Raw genomic sequence first — 23,171 nt, forward strand, 5'->3', positions numbered from 1 at the left:
TTCCTAGGGTAGAGGCTGGGCCTGAAGTTCGTCCTTCCTATTTATCCATCCCTACTGTCCTACTTTCCCCAAGGTGAGTGTTGCTCCTGGTATCATTATGGAGCCTCATGACAAAATTTACCTTAACTTTCTGAGTATGTTTATTTTGGTACCATTTGATCAACATTTGTTTTGACTGAATTTTCAATTAGACCATGCCTTCTATAAATTAACTACTTTCTGGGAACCAGGAAGTTTTGTTTTATAAGGGTCTTGACAGTACTGGTCAGTTACAACATGGTACAGTGTTTAGGTAGAAGTTTAGAGGAATTTGTACACCGTGTGCATTATTTCAGTTTCATTCTTTGTGTAATTCACTGATTTATTAAATCTGAGTTGAAAAATTAGAAAATTGTTATGAATATAGTCAACCTTTATTATCTTTGTCCATGTAAATAAATAATAGTTTATATAAGCTTAAGATTATTTGTATTTCGTGTTGTTTCTAAACAAATATGTTTCCATATGAGTGGAGCTAATTATTTAGGCATTTGAAAAAAAGATCTGAAGCCATACTGGTGAGAAAGAGATTAATTATCCTGTTTCCATATCTAACTTTCACCTTTTATATGGTCGGTGGCCCTATAGGAAGTGGTTGAGTGATTTAGTTCACAAAGTTTGCCTTTGAGAATAACAAGTTGGTTAGCAGTCTGAGAAAAACTTAAAAAAAAAAAAAAGAAAAGAAAAAGCTATAGCAAAAGCATCAGCAAATGAGTTGATAAATGAAATATCAATGATACTGAAACTGATTTGCATAGAAGAGCCTTTCCTTGCCTGGCCCTAATCTTGTGTACAATTAAAAGTTCACTGTCATGTTTGATTGCAAAAAAGCATATTTTAAGCACTCAGCTTAATCACTAACCAATTGAATGCCCTTATAGGACTGAATGCTCTTATAAGGAGGAATTCTTTCTCATTCTAATTTATCATCTAATTTTATTATCATCTGCTACTATTTTAACTTCCAAAGCAGTATTTAGATTAAAATAAATTTTTATTTGATTTTCATAAGGTATGTGAATGGCCATGCAAAAAAACATTATGAAGATGCACAAGTACCCTTAACTAATCATAAGAAATCAGAAAAGCAAGATAAACCTCAGCACACAGTGTGTATGGATTGCAGTAGCTACAGTACATACTGGTAAGTATTAATATGTTCTGGAAATGATATTCCTTACTCAGTGTGTGCGAGTGTTTTCTCATTTTCCTCACTCTTTCCGCTCCCCCATCAATCTCTAAACCAGTTGCTACTGCCATTACCTCCTTTTAGTTTTGTTAAGATGCATAGGGGATTGGAGCCATCAGGAATGCCTGTTCTTTTTCATTCAGATTTTACTCGCATTGTTCCCTTCAACTTCTGGGCCTCCGTTTCTTTCCCACCCTTCTCTTCCGTGTCCATCCTGATAAGCTTCAGGGCAATGAAAAGTATTTCTTTGTGGTTGTTTTTTTATAATTTGTTTTCTTTTTCTTGTTTTGTTTTTAATTGAAGAATAAATAATAAGATACAAACTCATGTTCAAAAACCTAAGCCCATGTTTTTACTGTCCAGCTAACATTTTGTTATGTAATCTTGAAAATACAACTTTTTGGTTTAAAAACTTGTTTTGACAATCGTCCCTCTAAGTACAGAGCCATTCTCTTCTACTCTGTAGATAAATGTTAAGAATTTCGTGTGTAGCCTTTCAGGCTTTTTTTTTTTTAAGCATCACATCTTTTAAAAAGAGATCAGAGGCCCTGTTCTCTCTGTAATATAGTATGCGTGTCTATTTCATATAAATGACAATGAAATAAGTATGGATTTTTTATGACTACTTAGAACTAGGTTATTTAGGTTACAGTAATGTTAAACAATTCATATCCATTTGGTATGCTTAGATTAGGGTTTTGTTCTGTTTTTTTTTTTTTTTTTGCAGTTTTGCCTTTAGTGTGAAGCAAATTTTTTTCCTTGACTAGTAAATGATGAATAATTCTTTACTTGCTTTAATTAGTTTACTCTCAATTCAAAAGGTTTTTGGCATTGAAGGGAAAAAAGGCCATTTGAGAGATCCTTTTGGAGATCTTTTTTGGTTGTCCAACCCTTAAATGTCACTTGAAAGCAGTAAGGGGCAAGGATGGGGATTTAAAGTCTATCACTTTTGATTTACACTCTACTGAGTTTTGTGCTAATCTTTTCTACATCGTACTTAGTTGATTATTGTATTGTAGAAAAATGTCCATCAAAAGGAAGAAAGAGTGTGTTCCCATCTTTAAAATTTTTATAGGTTTAACATTACTAAATTGCGACTGTTAAATGAAATATCTTAAGGTTTACTCATTCACACCATTATTATTTCGGTGGAAGATGTCCAGACCTGGAAGAGAGAGAAGCTAAAGGTAGATAAAAATTTTAGTAAAAATGAAAGTCTTCCCAAGATTTTCACACGTAGGCTAGTGCTCAGTTTATTGTCATCTGCTCTTGTAAAATGCTCTTTCCTATGAAAGGTAAGCATTAGCCAGACTATTAAAGTGTTCTCATTAGGTTTACCTCCTTTCCCTCAAGAAACATATATAGTAGAACAACATAGCTACCTAATAGATAGACCATGTTTCTTTAAAACTTAGTTTTCTTTTTTATTTCTATTTTATTTATTTATTTAATTTAATTTCTATTTTATTTTATTTTTTTAATTTTTTTAAAATTTCTATTTTATAAAGATTTTATTTATTTGACAGAGAGGGAGAGCATGAGCAGAGGGGAGGGGCAGAGGGAGAAGCAGACTCCCTGCTCAGCAGGGAGCGCAACGTGGGGCTCCATCCCAGGACTCTAAGATCATGACCTGAGGTGAAGACAGATACTTAACAGACGGAGCCACCCAGGCACCCCTAAGACTGACTTTTGAGAGCAGAAATGAAGTTCATTTTTTTAGGTATAATTTCACAATCATTGTTCTAAGTCACGTCAACCTGTACATACCAGATGTTGAAAACATTCATTCTTGATTTTCAGTTAGCGATGTATGTGAAATGATAAATAGGGAAGTTTGGAAATACAGTTAAATCTCTGTGTGTTGTAACAAGTTTGCAGTGGGTTTTCTTGCAATTGATAAGATTATGAGGAAACAGTAACTCTTTGAAAAAATTTTTAAAAAAGATTTCATTTATTTATTCATGAGAGACACAGAGAGAGGCAGAGATATAGGCAAAGGGAGAGAAGCAAGCTTCCCTCAGAGAGCCTGATGCGGTACTCGATCCCAGGACCTTGGGGTCATACCCTGAGCCAAAGGCAGGCACTCAACCACTGAGCCACCCAGGTGGCTCTTTGAGGAAATTTAAACAATTATCTTAACGGAGTAGAATAGGTCTCTTTAAAAATATAGGGTACATACTTCAATGTCCTTATTTATAAAAATATACTTTATGCGTTTTGGAGGAATATTTTTATTAACTAGAATTGGAATTTGATTTGTTTTATGTTGGTATAATATGCTAAAGTACATGTGGTTTCATGGCTGAATTGGAATTAAATGGCAGATCTTGAACCTTGGGGAATATACACAATGGCAGAGGCTTTTTGGCCAACTGCCAGTCTTTTGTGTGAAGTTACAGAGCACTTCAAGTATGTGGATCCTTAGAGCTTCTGAAATGCAGGAAGGGAACTGCAGCTGGTCACATTACTGTATCATTTGTATGTTTAAGAACAAAATGCCAGGGAATCACCCTATAGCATTATCCTGATGCCTTAAAAGAAATCTGTGACAGTAACAAACTGATAAAGCTGTAGTCTAAATTAACATTTTCCTCACATCTTAGCATAATTAAGGAAAAAATGGGAAAGGATTTCTTTTTTTCTGTGTGAATCTGTGTGTGTTATTTTCTAGTACACTTCAGTAATTTCACTTCAGTTTATCAAGTTTCCTTGCAAATAAGTTTCTTGTGGTTATACTCAGTTTGCTTCAGAGGTAAAATTGGTGCATTAGTTTAAATCTATTTGGTTGTTAATTTATTATGCTTGTAATTGAAATCTTTTGACTTTAGCTAATGTTAAAGCTCCTTTTCCACCTGCTCTCTGCTCTAAAGAAGTTGAAACATGCTCTGAGGTTTATAGTTTTTTATCCTTGTTTCACCTTCCCAAGAGTCCCTGCCCTGTCCTATCTAAGCACCATTGAATTCTCCCCACTCTCCCTGCCTCCCGTCTTCAATTGTAGCTGAATGTAATCTCTCCTGAACTCATAGTTTTTGGGATACTTGTAATTTCCTGCTGTAGGTTAGGTTATTTGTAAATGTCAGTGGGGACTGACTGCAGGAACCATATGTCAGATAATACCTTCCATAGTACTCAGCATCTGGTGCAGAGTAGGCAATATATTGTATTGTCGGAAAGATTGTATTTTGTTTTATATCTTCCCCAAATGGGGAAGGTTACACAAATCCAAAATACTGATCATCTTGGAGGACTAAAGAGCCACAGAACATCTTTCTCAAAAAAGACTTAAATTGTGGCACGTGTGAACTATTTCATTTACCTCCCAAGAGGGACACTGTGCTGCAGAGCAGTTCCCTTTATTTCTTAAAAAAACCGGACATCCAGAAGAAAGCACATATTGACCAAACAGAACAACATAAAATGGGAGGGAAAGCAACTCCAAAAGTTGTCATTTTAATTTGACACAAACCTACTCCTTTAGGAGATAAATCAGCTAAACTGAGCTTAGAGATAAGTGAAGATTTCTGTAAAAGTGAAAATCTCCCCAAGGTGTTCACATAAAGGCTAGTGTTCACTTTTATTATTTATTAAATAATATTTCCTTTCTTTCCACCCCAGCTTCTCTCTCCAGTCAGTAAAAATGGAATTGTATGTGGTATACATTATTGTATCAGAAAGAAACTGTGATTAAAATTAGGAACTTCTATTTGATGTCTTATATAGATAGACATTTGGAATTAATAGTTTTAAAATGCTGAACAGATAACTTTTGACATCTGACATAGTCTTGTCAACTCTGATCCTTATCAATAGTAACTGAATTTCTTTTTTTTTTTTTTAATATTTTACTTATTTATTCATCAGAGACACATAGAGAGGCAGAGATACAGGCAGAGGGAGAAGCAGGCTCTCTGCAAGGAGCCTGATGTGGGACTCCATCCTGGATTACAGGATCATGCCCTGAGCCAAAGGCACTCAACGCTGTGAGCCACCCAGGGTCCCAGTAACCGAATTTCTAAGAATACAAAAATATGAAAGGAATATTAAAGCTAAAATAAAAATATAAAACTAAACTACTAAGCAGGGTAATGTTTTAAGGCAGTCTTTCAAAGAAATATGAAATGTGAATCAGTTGGTCTAGAAAAAGACTTGTATTTCAGATTTTTAAAAAATGATATATTTATTTTGGGGGGTAGGGGAGGGAAACAGAGGAGGAGAAGCTCAAGCAGACGAGCCCCACATGGGGCTTGCTTGGTCCCTCAACCCTGAGATGACAACCTGAGCTGAAACTGAGAGTTGGATGCTTAACTGACTACACCACAAAGCACCCCTGTATTTCAGATTTTAGACACCTGTAACAAATAACAGTTTAAACTAATAAAAGTTAAAATAAAATAAAAATAATAAAAATAAAGCTCTTATTTTTGGACTTAAAACCAAATCATTTTCAAAGGAAGTTATGATTAAATATTAAAAAGGGGGAAAAAGTTAAAAAAAAAAAAGGTGTGTCTGGGTGGCTTATTGGGTTAAGAATGGAACTCTTGCTTTCAGCTCAGGTTATGATCTCAGGGTTGTGAGTTTGAGCCCTATGTTAGGCTCTGTGCTGGGGGTGGAGCCTGCCTAAGATTCTCTGTGTACCACAACCCCCCCTTGCTTGTACATGTGCACATATGCTTTCTCTCTCTCCCTCTCAAAAAAAAAAAAAAAAAAAAGGGGAAAATCTTTTGACTGTCTTTATAAACATTTGAGTACAAATTTTGGGTGTTGTAAAGATTAGAGAACAGGAAGAGTTTGTTTATTTAAAAACAGTATTTTTGAAGTTTAAAAAGAACTTTTTCAATAGAGGTGGTCTGAAAACATAAAAGACTCTTCCGTAATAAGCTACTATTTGCTTTTAAAAAAGGATATAGGTTTTCTCTGCAGGTGTTCTTCTAATTTTACAAAATTGGCTTATTTGATGGCAATACATCAGAGTTTAATAAAAGAATTTAAGATTATGCTTGCTATGTAAGAGTTCTTTTGGATTTTAATTTCTTAGTTTGAAAAGATGAAGTCATTAGAATACAAGCTTTTTTACCCCCTATATCTTTTATTTTATTTTTTAAAGGATTTTATTTATTTATTCATGTAATAAATACATGATAAATAATAAATAAATAATTCATGTAATAAATACATGATAAATAATAAATAAATCTCATGAAAGAGAGAGAGAGAGAGAGAGAGGCAGAGACATAGGCAGAGGGAGAAGCAGGCTCCGTGCAGGGAGCCCGATGTGGGATTCGATCCCAGGACTCCAGGGTCATGCCCTGGGCCAAAGGCAGATGCTCAACCACTGAGCCACCCAGGGATCCCCAATCATATCTTTTATAATAAAACCAGGGCTCAAATTTTCCTCCAGATGTCACAGTATTATGCAAGGGAATGAAAAGGAATTTAAAACTTATTGACAGATCTGATGTTGCCCTTTTTGAGGGGTACTTTTTGCCTAGAAGTTTTCATTTTGTTTTGAGGGGATTTTTGACATTAGTATTATGTACAACTTACTGTTTAAAGATCACTTTGTGGCCAATAGATTAAAGGACTTGTTTCTTTACTGTTGCATAAAAAAAAAATCAGATTGATTTTTATGATGATTGCTTCTTGTTTCAGATAGATGGCAAATGGTTTGGGTTTTTTTATTTCCTAAAGAATGTTATATGGACCTTTATAACTTTAAAGTTAAAGAAGAGAGTTTGCTGTTTTGGGTTTGTGTGCTATATAAAATATGGTAGTAGTTGAGCAATTAAAAATTGGCTAGTGGGACTCAGGGATTTAATGTTTTAATTTAATTAATGTAAGTTTAAGTCACTACATATGGCTGATAGCTATTATATTGGATGATGCAGCCCTAAACTATTAAAATTTAACATTAAGTGTTGTAATGTTATGAAACTTTTCAAAATCTTTAGACAAAGATCTGATAGAAACTCCAAAAAGAAAAGTCAGTTTCACTAGTTGTTGCAAATAATTAAAACTTAAAGCAAATATAACCCAATGAGATGTATCAAAAAGAAAACTTACATAATTACTGAGTTAATTTCACCTGAAATCTGTTGACATATTCATGATTGATATCAACATATCATAAAGAACCCCAAGATTATTATGTCATTATAAGAAAAAATATATAAGTAGCCATTAAAAAAAACCCCACTAATAACACTGAAATAAAAGGAAACTATTAAGATATCATAGTTTTCCAAAAACTAAAGAAAAAGGAAAGTAAGCATTATGTACTAAAGCCATTTCTATTAATTCAGAAACAAGACAGAAATACCTTTTATAATCATTTACATGATTGACTATTATTGAATATTGTTTTGGCAGTTCTAATAAGATAGTAAGTAATGAGATAATTGGTATAAATATTGGAAAAGAAGAAAAAAAATTTTGTTTTCAGATTATCTAATAGAATGCCCAGAAAGTTCAAGGAAACTTTAGTAGAAAACAACTGGAATTAATAAATTTTGAAATGGTGATATGTGATAAATACAAATACTAACAGCTTTCTCTTTATTAGCAGTCATCAGCCAAAAATGGAAATGACGAAAGAAACAAACAAAAACCATTTAAAATGATAAAAATTATAAACTATGTGTAGGAATAAATGTATTAAAGAAGACACAAAGCAAAGCTGTAGATGCTTTGTGAAGAAAATTTGGTATTAAAAACACTCCTTCCTTCCCCCTTTTTTATCTTCAAATTTTTTTTTAAAGATTTAATTTGAGAGAGAGGATGATAGAAAGCACACACGTGCAGGAGGAGGGGCAGAGAGATGGGGGAGAGAGAATTTTAAGCAGACTCCTTGCTGATTTCGGCACCTGATGGGGGGCTTGATCTCACCACTCTGAGATCATGACCTAAGCTGAAATCAAGAGTCAGGACACTTAACTGACTCCCTAGGTGCCCCTTACCTTCGCAATTTTTACTTGAGTCTAATTTATGTGCAAGCCCTCAAACAAAATGGGAACAGCATCTGAAAAACTCAGAATAGCAGATGTATTGCTCTTATTCAGTAAATAAATATTCATTGAGAACCTACTCTGTGCTGGGAACCTAGTTTTTAGTGCCATCAGTCTCCAAAATAATGCACTTGAGGGGATGGAAAGAAAATACAGAACTTCTATTTAAAGTTCTTTTTAATTAAAAAAATTTTTTTAAAGATTTTATTTATTTACTCATGAGAGACACACACAGAGAGAAGCAGAGACACAGGCAGAGGGAGAAGCAGGTTCCATGCAGGGAGCCTGATGTGGAACTCGATCCCGGATCCTGGGATCATGCCCTGAGCCAAAGGCAGACGCCCAACTGCCGAGCCACCCAGGCGTCCCTAAAGGTTTTTTTAAAAAATATATTTTTACTTTTATTTGAGAGTGAGATGGTGAGAGCACAAGCAGGGGAGGGTCAGAGGGAGAGAGACCAGCAGACTCCCTGCTGAGTGGGGAGCCCGATGGGGTGCTCTATCCCAGGACCCCTTAGATCATGATTTGAGCCAAAATCAAGAATCAGTTGCTTAACCAACTGAACCACCCAGGCACCCCTAAAAGTTTTTATTTAAAAAAAAAAAAGGCTTTAGTCAATAATATACCTGCTGCCAGTGGTCTTTCGATAAATTGGTCATGTGTCATTCTGTGAACAGAATGTCTGCAAACAGAGCTTCACTTATTGAGTACTCACCTTTGTTCATTTTATACTGTATTGCAGTCGGCCTAGTTACATGGATTTACTTAGTTTGTCCAAGTCAACCCTCATCAAATGGATAAACTATTTAAAAGACTTTTACCAGGGATGCCTGGGTAGCTCAGTGGTTGAGCCTTTGGCTCTGGGCATGATCCTGGAGTCCCAGGATAGAGTCCTGCATTGGGCTCCCTGCATGGAGCCTGCTTCTCCCTCTGCCTGTGTCTCTGCCTTTCTCTCTGTGTGTCTCATGAATAAATAAATAAAATCTTAGAAAAAAAAAAAAAAAAGATTTTTACCAAATGTGGGGCCTGGCTAGCTCAGTTGGTGGAGCATGCGATTCTTGGTCTTGGGTTGTGAATTTGAATCCCATGTTGAGTGTGAAGCCTACTTAAAAAAATTAAAAAGGGATGCCTGGGTGCCTCAGTTAAGCATCTGACTCTTGATCTCAACTGTGAGGTCTTGATTTCAGGATCATGAGTTTGAGCTCCGTGTTGGACTCCACACTGAGGGTGAACCTTACTTAAAAAAAATTTTTTTTTAAATAAGAGATTTTTACCAAACAAGCCCTGTAAGATAATAAGATCACAAATACTGGTGAACAAGAAAAGAGCAGCTTTTCTTTAGGAAAAGGCTTTCCTAAAACACATGACAAGGTAAAAATACTATCTATGCTGAGTGAATTGAGTCAATCAGAGAAAGACAATTATATGGTTTCGCTCATATGTGGAAAATAAGAAATAGTGAAAGGGACCATAAGGGAAGGGAGGAAACTGAGGAAAAAATTAGAGAGGAAGACAAACCACAAGACACTCCTGACTCTGCAAAACAAAGGGTTGCAGAAAGGGGGAGGTGGGTAGGAGGATAGGGCATTAAGGAGGGCACTTGATGGGATGAACACTGGGTGTTATATGTTGGTAAGTTGAATTTAAATAAACATGTAAAAAAAAAAAAAGTAAAAAAATAAATAAATAAATAAATAAACATGTAAAAGGGGAAAACATGTAAAGGGAAAAGTTAAGCAGACACTTATAAATACTTTTAAAATTTCAAGAAAATATTGGGTATCTAATAAAAACAGACTAATCAGATTTAATAAGTTGGACAAAAGGCTTAAGCTACAAGAAGTATGAATTGATATCTATTATCATTAATGTCAAATCTCACCCTATGTATATATTGTACTTTGAGATATTTGTTTAATCATAGTGTGAAGATATCACGAATAGGACATTTTCAAATAGTTACTTCACCTCTAATTTATTTATTTATTTTTTCTAATTTATTTTTTAAGATGTCCCTTTTTATTTTTTTAAAGATTTTATTTATTTATTCATAGAGATGCAGAGAGAGAGGGGCAGAGACACAGGCAGAGGGAGAAGCAGGCTCCACGCAGAGAGCCTGACACAGGACTCGATCCAGGGTCTCCAGGATCATGCCCTTGGCTGCAGGCGGTGCTAAACCGCTGCGCCACCAGGGCTGCCCGATGTCCCTTTTTAAATACTATATACACATTAATTTAGATTTCCTTATATATGAAATCTTATATAGAAACATGTATGAATATATTGGGAGTAGTGGATGCCCAGTTCTGTGGTTTACTTTTTAACCTGATTAGGTACCTCATGAAACTAATTTGAAGATGATTTCTTCTTCTTCTTTTTTTTAAGATTTTATTTATTTGTTTGACAGCACAAGCAGGGGGAGCAGCAGAGGGAGAGGGAGAAGTAGGCTCCCTCCTGAGCAGGGAACCTGAGCTAGGGCTCCATCCTGACCTGAATAGACAAAGGCAGACGCTAAACTGACTGAGCTACCCAGGTGCCCTGAAGATTTCTTCTTAATAGAATAGTGTTTTGCATTTTAGAATTAGAGGGAGCATGTAGTACAGGGGAAAAAATAGGAAAGCAACAAGTGTTTCTAAAGTTATAATTTTTTAAAAGATTTTATTTATTCATGAGAGAGAGAGAGAGAGGCAGAGACATAGCAGAGGGAGAAACAGGGACTCCATTCTGGGACCCCCCCCCAGGATCACACCCTGAGCCCAAGGTAGACGCTCAACCACTGAGCCACCCAGATGTCCCCTAAAGTTAGAATTAAAAAAAAAAAACATATTAAATTTTAGGATAAGAAAGTGATTAAGTCATGCTGTTTTCACTTTTGGAGAATGGGAAAGCAAGCACAGATGGGGATGACCAAGTGAGGAATTTTTTTTTTTTTTTTTTTAAAGATTTTATTTATTTGAGAGAGAGAGTGTGCAGGCATACAAGCTCCAGCAGGGGGAAGAGCAGCAGGAGAGGGAGAGGATCCCAAGTCAATTCCATCCTGAGGGTGGAGCCCTACACAGGGCTTCATCTCACCTTGATCTCACCATCCTGAGATCACTATCCCAACGGAAACCAAGAGTCAGTTGCTTAATCAGCTGAGCCATGCAGGTGCTCCCAAGTGAGGGATATTTTTGCCATTAAACAAGTGAATGTGCTACATGGAAAATATTGAGGGGAGGGATAAAGGAGTTTGGTGTATATGGGATGAAAGCTTAAAGCTAAATGTAAAGCAGGTAATACTGAAGTGAAGGGGAAGAATGGGAGGGAAAGGTAAGAGAGAAGAAAATATAGGTAAGGCTAATTTTGTGGAACCATCAAATATTATACCTTAATTTGGCTATAGACATCTGTGGATTTCAAAGTCACCGTATAAGGGGATAGGGTGAGGGAGATCACACCAAAGGAGATAACCAAGGTATAGAATAGAATGTTGGTTGAAATGGAGGAGATAAAAGATGGATTTGAGGGAAATTATTATTATTATTATTTTAAAGATTTTATTCATTCATTCATGAGAGACACAGAGCGAGAGGCAGAGACACACACAGTCAGAGGGAGAAGCAGGCTCCACGCAAGGAGCCTGACACGGGACTCAATCCCGGGACTCCAGAATCATGCCCTGGGTCGAAGGCAGGTGCCAAACTGCTGAGCCACCCAGGGATCCCTGAGAGAAATTAAAGACAGTAAGGTAGAAAGGATTAGACATGATTAAATGTTAGAAATTAGAAATAAATGAGAACTTAAAGGTATGCAGATAAGGAATCAATGTAATCAAGAAATTGGATAATTTTGTTATTTTTTAGAGTAAGCAAAATGTGAAGTAAAGCTGCTATTTTACCCATTTTTTTTTACCTCCCTAATTATATAAGTAGTATAAATAACTTGTATTTCTTATGAAAATTTACCTGCTCCTTTAGGTATGTTCTTTCAGTACAAGGTAGTAAAATCAGTTTTTCTCTTAACATCATTGTGCATGTAATTCCATACTGTATGCTTAATTTCTTTATTAACTATTGGCCTTAAAGTAATTTAAAATTATGATCATTTTTGGCTCAAGGAATTTGGATTTAAGACCAATCTTCACATGGCCAAATGACAGCATAATTTGTCTCAAGGTGTTAGAAGTAAAGAAAGATACCAATCTCCCTCCTACCTTGCTTTTTTTTATATCCTGTTTCTTTGTCTAACATCACTAATATGTTGTGTGGTATGATTTCTAAGTGGGTTTTTTTTTTGTCTTTAATGTTCAAATTACTTACGTTTTCTTGAACAGTTGTTTGTTTTATCCAAATACAAAAGTGAACCTTTTCCTTATCTGATAACTAGTGTATTTAGAAGTAGAGGTCATCTTTACTTTGGAGAATCATCTAAAATCACTAAGTAAAAACTTCCTTAAGTGTAAATTTAATAGCCTAAAAATTGGTCATATAATATAGGTAGTTCTTGACTTTTGTTTGTTAGATGCATCAAGTTCTATGTGTATGAGATGCTAACCCCTGGACTTCTCTCCTAGTGAAGTATTAATCAGGTTATCTGAACTCTGAACAGCTTCCTCCTATCACAGTATCTTAGTGACAGCAGTATAGAAAGAAGTAAAAGAGGAATACAACTTTTTATAATATTACTTCAACTACATTTTGGGAACCAGGTATATTTTCATCCTTATAACATTTAATCATATTTTATAACATTTGTTTCAAAATGAGAAATGCATTCCAAGTTTCAGAGATCTACAAGCTTTGGAAACCCAACCTACAAGTTAAGTACTTTTTTGTAGTAATCTTTTTGAAGGGAAAGAGTGACTATATTTTTTTCTTCAAGTATTTGAGTGTAAGTATAATTCTTACTAATTGGCTTCAACACAGTTGTAAACCAGGGAGAGATTTTTAGAATTTGTTCACTTTAAGTCCTGTTTACCGTGGGACTTTTTAATACCAGTATTAGTGGGATAGTTTCCACTTTGAAAGCAATGTCTCAGCTAAGACTAAGGCAACCAGACATTTAAATTCTCATTTATATCCTACTTTTAGTACTTACTTTCTTTTGACCTCTTGGTCAGGGAGGAAGAAGAAATAAAAGGAATTGTGGGCAGGTAGAGAAGCCCTTGCTGTGAGGCAGCTCTTGGTTACACAAAGGAAGGAAACTAACATTTATAGATCTCTACCACATGCCAGGCAGTGATAGAAGTTTGGCCTGTAGAAGTAGGTACTTTCCTTTTAACGTCATCATCATCATTATCATCATCAAATAACACTTGCATAGTGTGGTAAATTCAGAAGGCATGTAAGTTATAATAATAGAAATAAGTGTCCTGAGAGGAAGACAAACCAGAGTCCTCCTGACTCTGGGAAACAAAGGGTTGCAGAAAGGGAGGTAGGTGGGGGTACGGGTAACTGGGTGATGGGCATTAAGGAGGACACGTGATATAATGAGCACTGGATGTTATATGTTGGCACATTGATTTAAATTTTTTAAAAAAGTGTCCTTCTTAGTGACTGTAAGAGAACCTAAAATTGGCTCTTGAGAAATAGGACAGTTGTGGAAACATTAAAAAGTGTTTTTAAACCAATGAAAATTAACCCAAGCAAAACAAAATTGATTTCTTATAGTTCAATAAAGTTAAATTTGTTACCCCTTTGTGATATTGGGTAGTATTATAAAATATTAGAGCAGGTAATGTCCTAGATACCCTTGAGATTGCCAGTACTATCCAACAAATAATATACGTCAGACATGTAATTTAAAACTTTCTAATAGTCACATTAAAAAAGCAAAAAGAAAAAGGTGAATTAGTTGTATATTATCATGTCAACATGTAATCAACATAAAATTATTAGAGATTGTGTTTTTTTACATAAAACCTTCCAAATCCAGTGTGTATTTTCCAATGAATGAAATACAAAAAAATCCTATTTTAAAAGTTTGTATATGTATTGGCAAAACAGACTCATCTTTTTAGAACAACTGATTTGACTCTGAAGCAGAAACATATGGGTTTCAAAACTACATCTAAGTAAATCTAACTCTTCTAACAATTTAGTGTTATCAATATTGAATTCAAAGAGGCACTATATAAACTGAAAGTCGACTCTGAATGTATCTTTATCAACAATATGCTCTTCAAGTTTTCTCATAGATTTTATAGCCAATTTATAAAATGCTTTTATAATTAGAATTGTCTGCATATTTATTCATGTTGAAAAATGTGTAAAATCATTATTGATTGTATTATAAAAATTTAAAATTTTAATGTGTTCTTGTACCTGTCTAGCCAGGTCACAAGCCTTTTTTCTCCTTGGATGTTTAAATTCAGCTCATTCATGTGCCCTGTGATATAGGAGAAAAATGTAAATCATACTGTGATGTTTTCTATTTGTTGAATACTGGCAAGTGTTCTTTCATTTCAAGAAAATCTTAAATTAGAGGGGTGCCTGGCTGGCTCATTTGGTGGAATGTGCAACTTTATTTATTTAAAAGATTTCATTTATTTATTTGACAGAGAGAGCAAGCATGCACAAGCAGGGGGAGTGACAGGCAGAGGGAAAGGGAGAAAGCAGGCTCCTTGCTGGGGACTCGAGGACCCTGGGATATTTACCTGAGCTGAAGGCAGACAGTTAAACAACTGAGCCACCCAGGTGACTCATAGTGTGCAACTCTTGGTCTTGACGTTGTGAGTTCAAGCCCCATATTGGATGTAGAGATTACTTAAAAATACAATTAAAAAAAAAAAAAAACTAAACAAAAAAAGAAAAAAAGAGGTGTGCCTGGGTGGCTCAGTTTTTTGAACAGCCAACTCTTGATTTTGGCTCATGATTTCAGCTTAGGTCATGATTTTAGGGTCCTGGGATGCAGTCCTGTGTCAGGCTTTGTGCTCAGAAGGGAGTCTGCTTAAGGATTCTTTCTCCCTCTCTCCTGACCCCCGTGTGTGTGTGTGTGTGTGTGTGTGTGTGTGTGTGTGTGTGTATGTGTGTGCACTTTCTCTCTAAAATAAATAAATAAATCTTTAGAAAGAAAGAAAGATCTTAAGTTAGAGTTAATGGTACAATACATCTTTATAAAACTCTTCCATGATTCACACTGAAGCAGTGAACATTGGCAAAGAACTTTTCTAACAGTGTTAAAGATCATTTAATTCATAGCATTTGTACATGTATACTGAACTATTTTATTTTATTTTAAATTTATTTATTAATTTATTTATGAATATTTTATTTATTTATTCATGAAAGACACAGAGAGAGAGAGGCAGAGACACAGGCAGAGGGAGAAGCAGGCTCCATGCCGGGAGCCTGAAGTGGGACTAGATTTCGGGTCTCCAGGATCCTGCCCTGGGCCGAAGGTGGCGCTAAACCGCTGAGTCACCAGGGCTGCCCTTACTTTATTTTTTAAAAAGATTTTATTTATTTATTCATGAAGACACAGAGAGAGAGGCAGAGACACAGGCAGAGGGAGAAACAGGCTTCATGCCGGGATATCCCGGGTCTCCAGGATCATGCCCTGGGCCAAAGACAGGTGCTAAACTGCTGAGCCACCCAGGAATCCCCTATACTGAATAATTTTAATAACTAAATCCATGATACAGTCTATTTCAGAACACAGATATTTTCAATATACATCGCACAGTGGGGATCCCTGGGTGGCGCAGCGGTTTAGCGCCTGCCTTTGGCCCAGAGCGCGATCCTGGAGACCTGGGATCGAATCCCATGTCGGGCTCCTGGTGCATGGAGCCTGCTTCTCCCTCTGCCTGTGTCTCTGCCTCTCTCTCTCTCTCTCTCTCTCTGTGACTATCATAAATAAATAAAAATGTGAAAAAAAAATTTACATCGCACAGTGGAATAAATACAATTTTTTTTTTACTTCAGTATATCTTTAGAGTAAAATATTCAATAGAGGGATATATACACAAGAGGAAGCAAAGACCTAGGCAACAATTAGAAGACTCTAGAGTTAAATATGAAGTTAAACAGTTGTCAGGATTAAATTATTAACTTAGTTTCTAACAGTTACTTTCAAACAATTTTTTTCAAAAAAATTGATTTCTGAATTTTTAGAGTTAAGAAATGAATACTAACTATACAATATAGGAAGAAATATTTAGTAAGGGAAATCTAGTAAATCCAGATTTTAGACCTCATAAAGCTGGTACATTGTCTTTTTAACATTTTTTTTAAATGATTTTATTTATTCATGAGGCGCAGAGGGAGAAGCAGGCTCCCCAGAGGGAGCCCGATGTGGGACTCTATCCCAGGATCCTGGGATCATCATGAAGCCAAAGGCAGATAGATGCTCAGCCACTGAGCTGCCCAGGCGCCCCTGGCTGGCCCACTGTCTGTCTTGAGTGAAACTTTTTCCTGTCTAACTGAAAGTGACAGATGTAAAAGATTAAAGAATATAGTATCTACAACTTGAGATTGATAAGATGAAGACATTTCTTTGTAAATTTAGAAGTTGTTTGAGACAAAACATACCCAGAATGTTAATTGGTCAGTATCTCTTGTGAAACTCATTTAAAGCTAAAAATAAAAGTACTTGCAATTTTTCAAATGTTGAATTGATTGATCTTTAATATTGTTACAAAAGTCTTTTATTCACTGACACTCACTTGGTGTGATCTTTAATGTTTTGTAAAATATCCTTTTGAATCTTTTCCTCAACTTTTAAAACCTAATTCCCGTAACTGAAATGATAATTAGATTTTTTAATCTCTTCATCTAAAAATGGTTTTCTTTCTTGAGCAAGAATCCAGGCCATTTCATAGTTGGCCAAAATGATAAGCTCAGATCCTTTAATAATCACCAAGCCTCCCCCCATTTTTGTTATATGTTTAATTGTAATTTTATAAGCTGCTTTATTTTTTGACTGTTGAGAGGCAACTTCTTATGAAATGAATATGCATTTGTTGAAGATGACTCTTACTGAGTGGGGAAAAATTAGAGAGGAAGACAAACTGTGTAAGAGACTCCTAACTCTGGGAAACAAAGGATCCCAGAAGAAGAGAAGGGTGGGGGGATGGAGTGACTGGGTGATGGGCACTAAGGAGGGCACTTGATGGGATGAGCACTGGGTGTTATACTATATGTTGGGAAATTGAATTTAAGTTAAATGACTATTAATATTGTCTACTTTAAAATTTTTAAACTTCTTTTATACAACTTACTCATTTTTCTCTGCCATGGCAAATTGTAATTGCCATCCTGTGTAAAATTTGTGATGTACCTTCTCTGCTTGATAATGCCTCATTAGTGTGCCTTCATTTGAAAGTTAAATTTTTTTCATTCTTAATTTTTAAGCTAGAAAGATAATTTGCATTATAATTAAAATAAGCATTGCAGCTTAACTACCAATTACTATTTACATAGATATCACTATTACTCTGCTGTCTGCATAAAATATTCAAATAAGCAGGTTGCAGTGCTACACTGTTGCATAGAAAAATAACAACCGGGCAGCCCGGGTGGCTCAGCAGTTTAGCGCTGCCTTCAGTCCAGGGCCTGATCCTGGAGACCCTGGATTGAGTCCCACGTCGGGCTCCCTGCATGGAGCCTGCTTCTCCCTCTGCCTGTTTCTCTGCCTCTCTCTCTGTGTCTCTCATGAATAAATAAATAAAATCTTTAAAAAAGAAAAAAAAAATAACCCATTCTGTTGACATAAACTAGATTGGTGATATACCTACATGTAAATACTAGAAATGACACATGTACCCATCATGCGCACTGCAGTACATCTTAGGTGATGTAATAATGAAAGTGAAATATAGTTTTGCCCAAACCATAAAATTGTGTTTAATGGAAGAGTATTTTTTTACTGCTTTAGTTGTTAAGTGAAATTTTGTATTGATTAACATTTTTTTAAAATTAAAATTCAGTTCTTAAATTGAATCAGCCACATTAGCACAGCTCTAGAGTCTAGAACAACTAACTTACCTTTTTTTTTTTTTTTAAATTATTTGAGAGATCATAAGCAAGGGGGGAGGAGTAGAGGGAGAAGCTGACTCCTGCTGAGCAGGAAGCCTGATTGGGGCTCGATCTCAGGACCCTGGGATCATGACCTGAACTGAAGGCAGACCCTTAATCAAGGTGCCTGGCAACTTATTTTTTTGTTTTTTATTATTATTTTTTAAGATTTTATTTATTTATTCATGAGAGACACAGAGAGAGAGAGGCAGAGACACAGGCAGAGGGAGAAGCTCCCTGCGAGGAGCCCGATGAGGGAAAGGGATCACACCCTGAGCCAAAGGTAAATGCCCAATCACTGAGCTACTCCCAGCAACTTACTTATTTTAATGGTGCAAGTTCAGGGAGATGAAGCAACTAGATCCAGTTAAGCCAGATTAGAGAACAGAGCAAAACCATAAATAAATCTATTTTTCAATATAGGAAAAATATTACTTTAACAAATGTTATTTTATATCCTAGGCTAACTAAATCCATAGCACACCAAAAAGAGTTAGTTAATTTATTTTTAAATTTTTTTAGAGAGAGCAGGGAGGCGGGGCAAAGGAAGAGGGGAAGAATCTTAAGCAGGCTCCATACCCAGTGCTGAGCCTGAGGAGCAACTTGATCTTACAACCCTGAGCTGAAATCAAGAGTCAGATATTTAACTGAATGAGCCACCCAGGTGCCCCCAAAAAGAATTATTTTCATAAGAAAAAAAAATATTTGCTTAATTTAATTGGAAACAATTTGTTTAAACAAAGCGACAGATTTCTTATGGAGGTTCAGGGGTTTGCTTTTCAATTAGATATTATGGCACATTGTAAATACCTGAAAGGTGATCTAAATTTGCTCTTAAAAAAATAAATGATAAAACAAATTTACTCTTTTTTTTTTTTAATTTTTATTTATTTATGATAGTCACAGAGAGAGAAAGAGAGAGAGGCAGAGACACAGGCAGAGGGAGAAGCAGGCTCCATGCACCGGGAGCCCGATGTGGGATTCGATCCCGGGTCTCCAGGATCGCGCCCTGGGCCAAAGGCAGGCGCCAAACCGCTACGCCACCCAGGGATCCCCAAAACAAATTTACTCTTAGACTTCATTCCCCAGATGAACATAGCACTTAATAGTGTTTTTGCTTTGAATACTGAGTATTGTTTTATCTGTAATACATGCATAAATTTATGTAAACATAAGATGAAAATGTTGAGGAATTAGAGTAGCAGCGCAATTTTGCTCTTCAGTGAATGTTTAAGCTTCATGGAGGAACCAGGTGCCTTAAGTCTAAATTTACAGAATAGACCTAACTCTCTCAACATACTGAAAAGCAAGGAATTAAACCTTTTCACTAATTTAATTTTTTATGTATTTATCATAAAACTGCCATTGCTGGTACTTTGGTACTTTGATCTTAAAAAAAAAAAAGTTCAGGACATTAAAAAGGTAGCTTTTGCTATTTGTGTAAATGTCAGGAAACTTGGAGAATACCTTAGGGACTCTTGTTAAACAGCATAGGCACTCAGTTAATGGGGGAAGGGTGTTAAATAATTACATCTATATTACTGCTTTAGTTAAAGTTTCCGAAAGCATTCACTTGAAATTTTACCTTTTGTGAATAAAAGACCTTGGGAGACATGCTTTTCTGTGTAATCTTTTTTTTTTTTCATTACTTCCCCCTATTTTATTCTCATGTTTTAATAGACTGATTTCAGATACATAAGAAATGTTTTTTGGATTCTGCTAGAGATGACCTAATTATTACTAATTGCTACGCATTCAAAGTTTCACTTGCTCAGAATGGCAGCGTTACTGTCATTATTCTTTGGTAGTTATAATAAGTACTTTTATACAAAGCTGCTATTCAAAAGAATATATTGATACTAGCTTGTAAGTTGTTTTTGTTAAAATTGGCCTTATTCCAGGAAAAAATTGAATGCTAATGTACAAGGTGAAGTTTATTATGTGTGAGTCCTTATATTTGCTTATTGACTTGCTAAAATGCACTTGCACACAAAATACCAGTTTTAAAGAACACCTTCAGTATCTTTCTTTAAAGAGTTACCAGTTTCCTAAAAGATGTAGCCACTGTTTTATATTTTTGTTTTCTAGCACCTCAGAATGAAGATTATTATTCTTACCCATTTGAATCCAGTTTATTCTAATTAAATTACTCTAAATGTATAGTTTTATTTTTAGTTAGGTTTTTTTTTCTCCTTAAATTTAACTGTTCCTATAGGTTAATTACCTTTTCCCTAATCTTAGCTAAATCTCTCCTCCCCCCAAATTCCCCATTATTTTGAGCTGGGAAGTATCACCTGAAAGCTTTAGGCTTAATGCTACATAAATCGATTTGGTGCTTTTTATTTTCCATTGTATTGTGCAGCACTAAAAAGAATGTAACACATGTAGCAGCTTATTTTGTTTTTTTGAAGGAGAAATTGAAGAGCTTTTGAGTAAAAATGTGAAAAGAAGCTAGTGTTCATTGCCTACGTGGCTTTTTAAAAAGGCTCTTAAAAAACATTCCATTGTGGATTCCAAGTCCTCTTTAAACTTAACCACCGACAGTAACTGCCTGCAGAGCCATGTGATCAACTTGGCAGCAGCCAGGCCTTTTAGTGATTTCATTACTGTGGTTTCCTCAAGCTCTTTGCACACATTGATTAATATTTTTCTTGCAGTTATCGCTGTGATGATTTTGTGGTTAATGACACCAAGCTGGGACTGGTACAGAAAGTCAGAGAACACTTACAGAACTTGGAAAAGTAAGTAGTAGGCCTTGGGAAAGGAAGGGTATAGAATGGGGTTGAGGGGTCTTCGCAGATTTTTGAGTGGGAGTTTTGTTAATGAGTTCCATAACTTCATCATGTTTTTAGTGTGATTGAAATGTTAATAAAGTAAACTTTGGATATCTGAAACTGTGCCCATAGTTAATGGTCATAGCTTAGCATTCATTTCATTTAATATTTATCATAAATCATAGCCAAGAGTCTGAGAGCCTTTTTTTAGTTACTACCCAGCAATTTATAAGCTACTCAGTTGATTAGCAAGGGAAATTTTGGAGGTATAAGAAAAGGGCATAAAATTATAGAAAATCATTATAGAGACTCTTTGATACTAGAAAATCCTTGTCAAATGTTTCATGAAGTCTTCTCAGAATCACTAAAATAATGCATTATTTTTAAGGGAAATTAGGTTTTATTATATTGTCCATTTTGTATCTATAGGATAGCACAAGATCCTAGTTTCTTCTTTTCCTCTTTTGTTAGGGACTGTATGTGTCACTTGAAATTACAATTGGTTATAAAATGCTTTGTCATCATAAAGAAATTAAAGTAAAAAAAAAAAAGAAATTAAAGTACTTACGTGGATAGAATTTTTTTGTTATAACCAGATAGGGTTATTCAGATAAAACTCACTGAACCCAAAGTTGAAACAGAACTCCAAATAGTGATGGCTTTAAAGCTGCAGTGCATAGAAGCATGGCCCTGGAATGCCTGCTGACTCTAGTGAAATTTATTTAAATCACCTCTGATTGTCAGGTGCCACCTAATTTATTTTGACAGTTGATGTTAAAAAACTATTGTGAGAACATACCAAAAGGAAGAGTCCCTTAGCAAACTTAAAGGCAATAGAATATTTTTAAATCACGTATTGAGAGGAAATAGCCTAAGTTCTTTGAGTAAAACACTGTACAGTTTTCGTTAACCAAAGTCCTTATGCATGTCTTGTTGACCAAATAGATTATAAAGCTGATAAGGGAAGAAGGATCAATTTCTCTCTCTCTTTCTTTCTTTCTTCCTTCTTTCTTTCCTTCCTTCTTCCTTTCTTCCTTCCTTCCTTCCTTCCTTCCTTCCTTCCTTCCTTCCTTCCTTCCTTCCTTCCTTTTTTCTTTTCTTTTCTCTTCTTTTCTCTTCTCTTCTTTTCTTTTTTTCTTTCTTCTTTTTGATTTTATTTATTTATTCATAAACACAGAGAGAGATAGGCAGAGCACAGGCAGAGGAAGAAGCAGGCTCCATGCAGAGAGCCCGATGTGGGACTCCATCCCGGGTCCTCATGATCACACCCCAGGCTGCAGGTGGCGCCTAACCGCTGTGCCACCGGGGCTGCCCGGATCAACTTCTATAAAATCTAAACTAGTTAAAACACAGAGTTAAAGTACTTTTTTGGCTTGTTATCTTTTGGCTCCTCTCTTTTTGTTTTTCAAAGTGCTTCCTCCCGTCTTGTAATCTGAATAAAATAGCAGAAGCCATATCTAGGTTTAGAGACAGAGGTACAGCTACACAGACCCAAAATATTTTTGTTTGAAATTTTCATAATTAACAAGAGATTCTGACAATAATTTATGTGATGTCACTCTTTCATGTGGTGATGTCATTGTGAAGATCTTAATTGATTTGACTTTTTGTCACAGAAGTGGGCAGCTACCAGAATATTTTTTCTGCCACTAATAGTTTTCTCTATGAAAAGACTATCATCTCAATCCCAAATATAAATGTATTAGAACTAAATCAAAGGGAAAAGAGGACATTTAAGAACTTGCATGCATTTATGCAGTTATCAGATCTTTTATTTCCATTGACCACTTTATCAGGTAAAGTCTGAGTTCCTTGTCTATACTTCTGCTTGGTCCCACTGAAAAATCTACCTTGGAGTCCTTCTCCTATGTTGAAAACCATTACTTGGGTTCAGTTTTCTGTGCTTCAGATGTGGACTTCAGTCTGTAGTGGAAACTACAGCTTTAAAACTGTGGTTATATTTGTGTTTTATTTAACTTTAGATCATTCTGCACATCCTCTAGAAGTACACTGTGCAAAAGAACTTCTGAAGTGAAGAAAGTGTATAATCTGCACTGTCCTATATGGTAGCCAAGTGACTAGCATAACCCAGGAACTGAATTTTAAATTTATTTAAGTTTAAGTTTATATATCTACATGTAGTGAGTGGCTACCATGTTAGTGTGGATCTAATGAA

At 35.5% G+C, this 23,171-nt stretch overlaps 1 protein-coding gene across 6 annotated transcripts in view; it reads left to right on the forward strand.

Annotated features, from left to right (window-relative positions):
- USP3 (ubiquitin specific peptidase 3) overlaps positions 1 to 23,171 on the forward strand; it is a 111,179-nt gene that overhangs the window by 34,635 nt on the left and 53,373 nt on the right. For all 6 annotated transcript variants that reach the window (XM_038580642.1, XM_038580643.1, XM_038580646.1 and 3 more), the window contains 2 exons: positions 1,052 to 1,183; positions 20,879 to 20,962. In XM_038580642.1, the coding sequence (XP_038436570.1) occupies positions 1,052 to 1,183; positions 20,879 to 20,962 (216 nt within the window). The remainder of the gene's footprint in view (positions 1 to 1,051; positions 1,184 to 20,878; positions 20,963 to 23,171) is intronic.

The sequence above is a fragment of the Canis lupus genome, chromosome 30 (genome assembly GCF_011100685.1).
Source record: "Canis lupus familiaris isolate Mischka breed German Shepherd chromosome 30, alternate assembly UU_Cfam_GSD_1.0, whole genome shotgun sequence".
NCBI classification, from domain to species: Eukaryota; Metazoa; Chordata; class Mammalia; order Carnivora; family Canidae; genus Canis; species Canis lupus.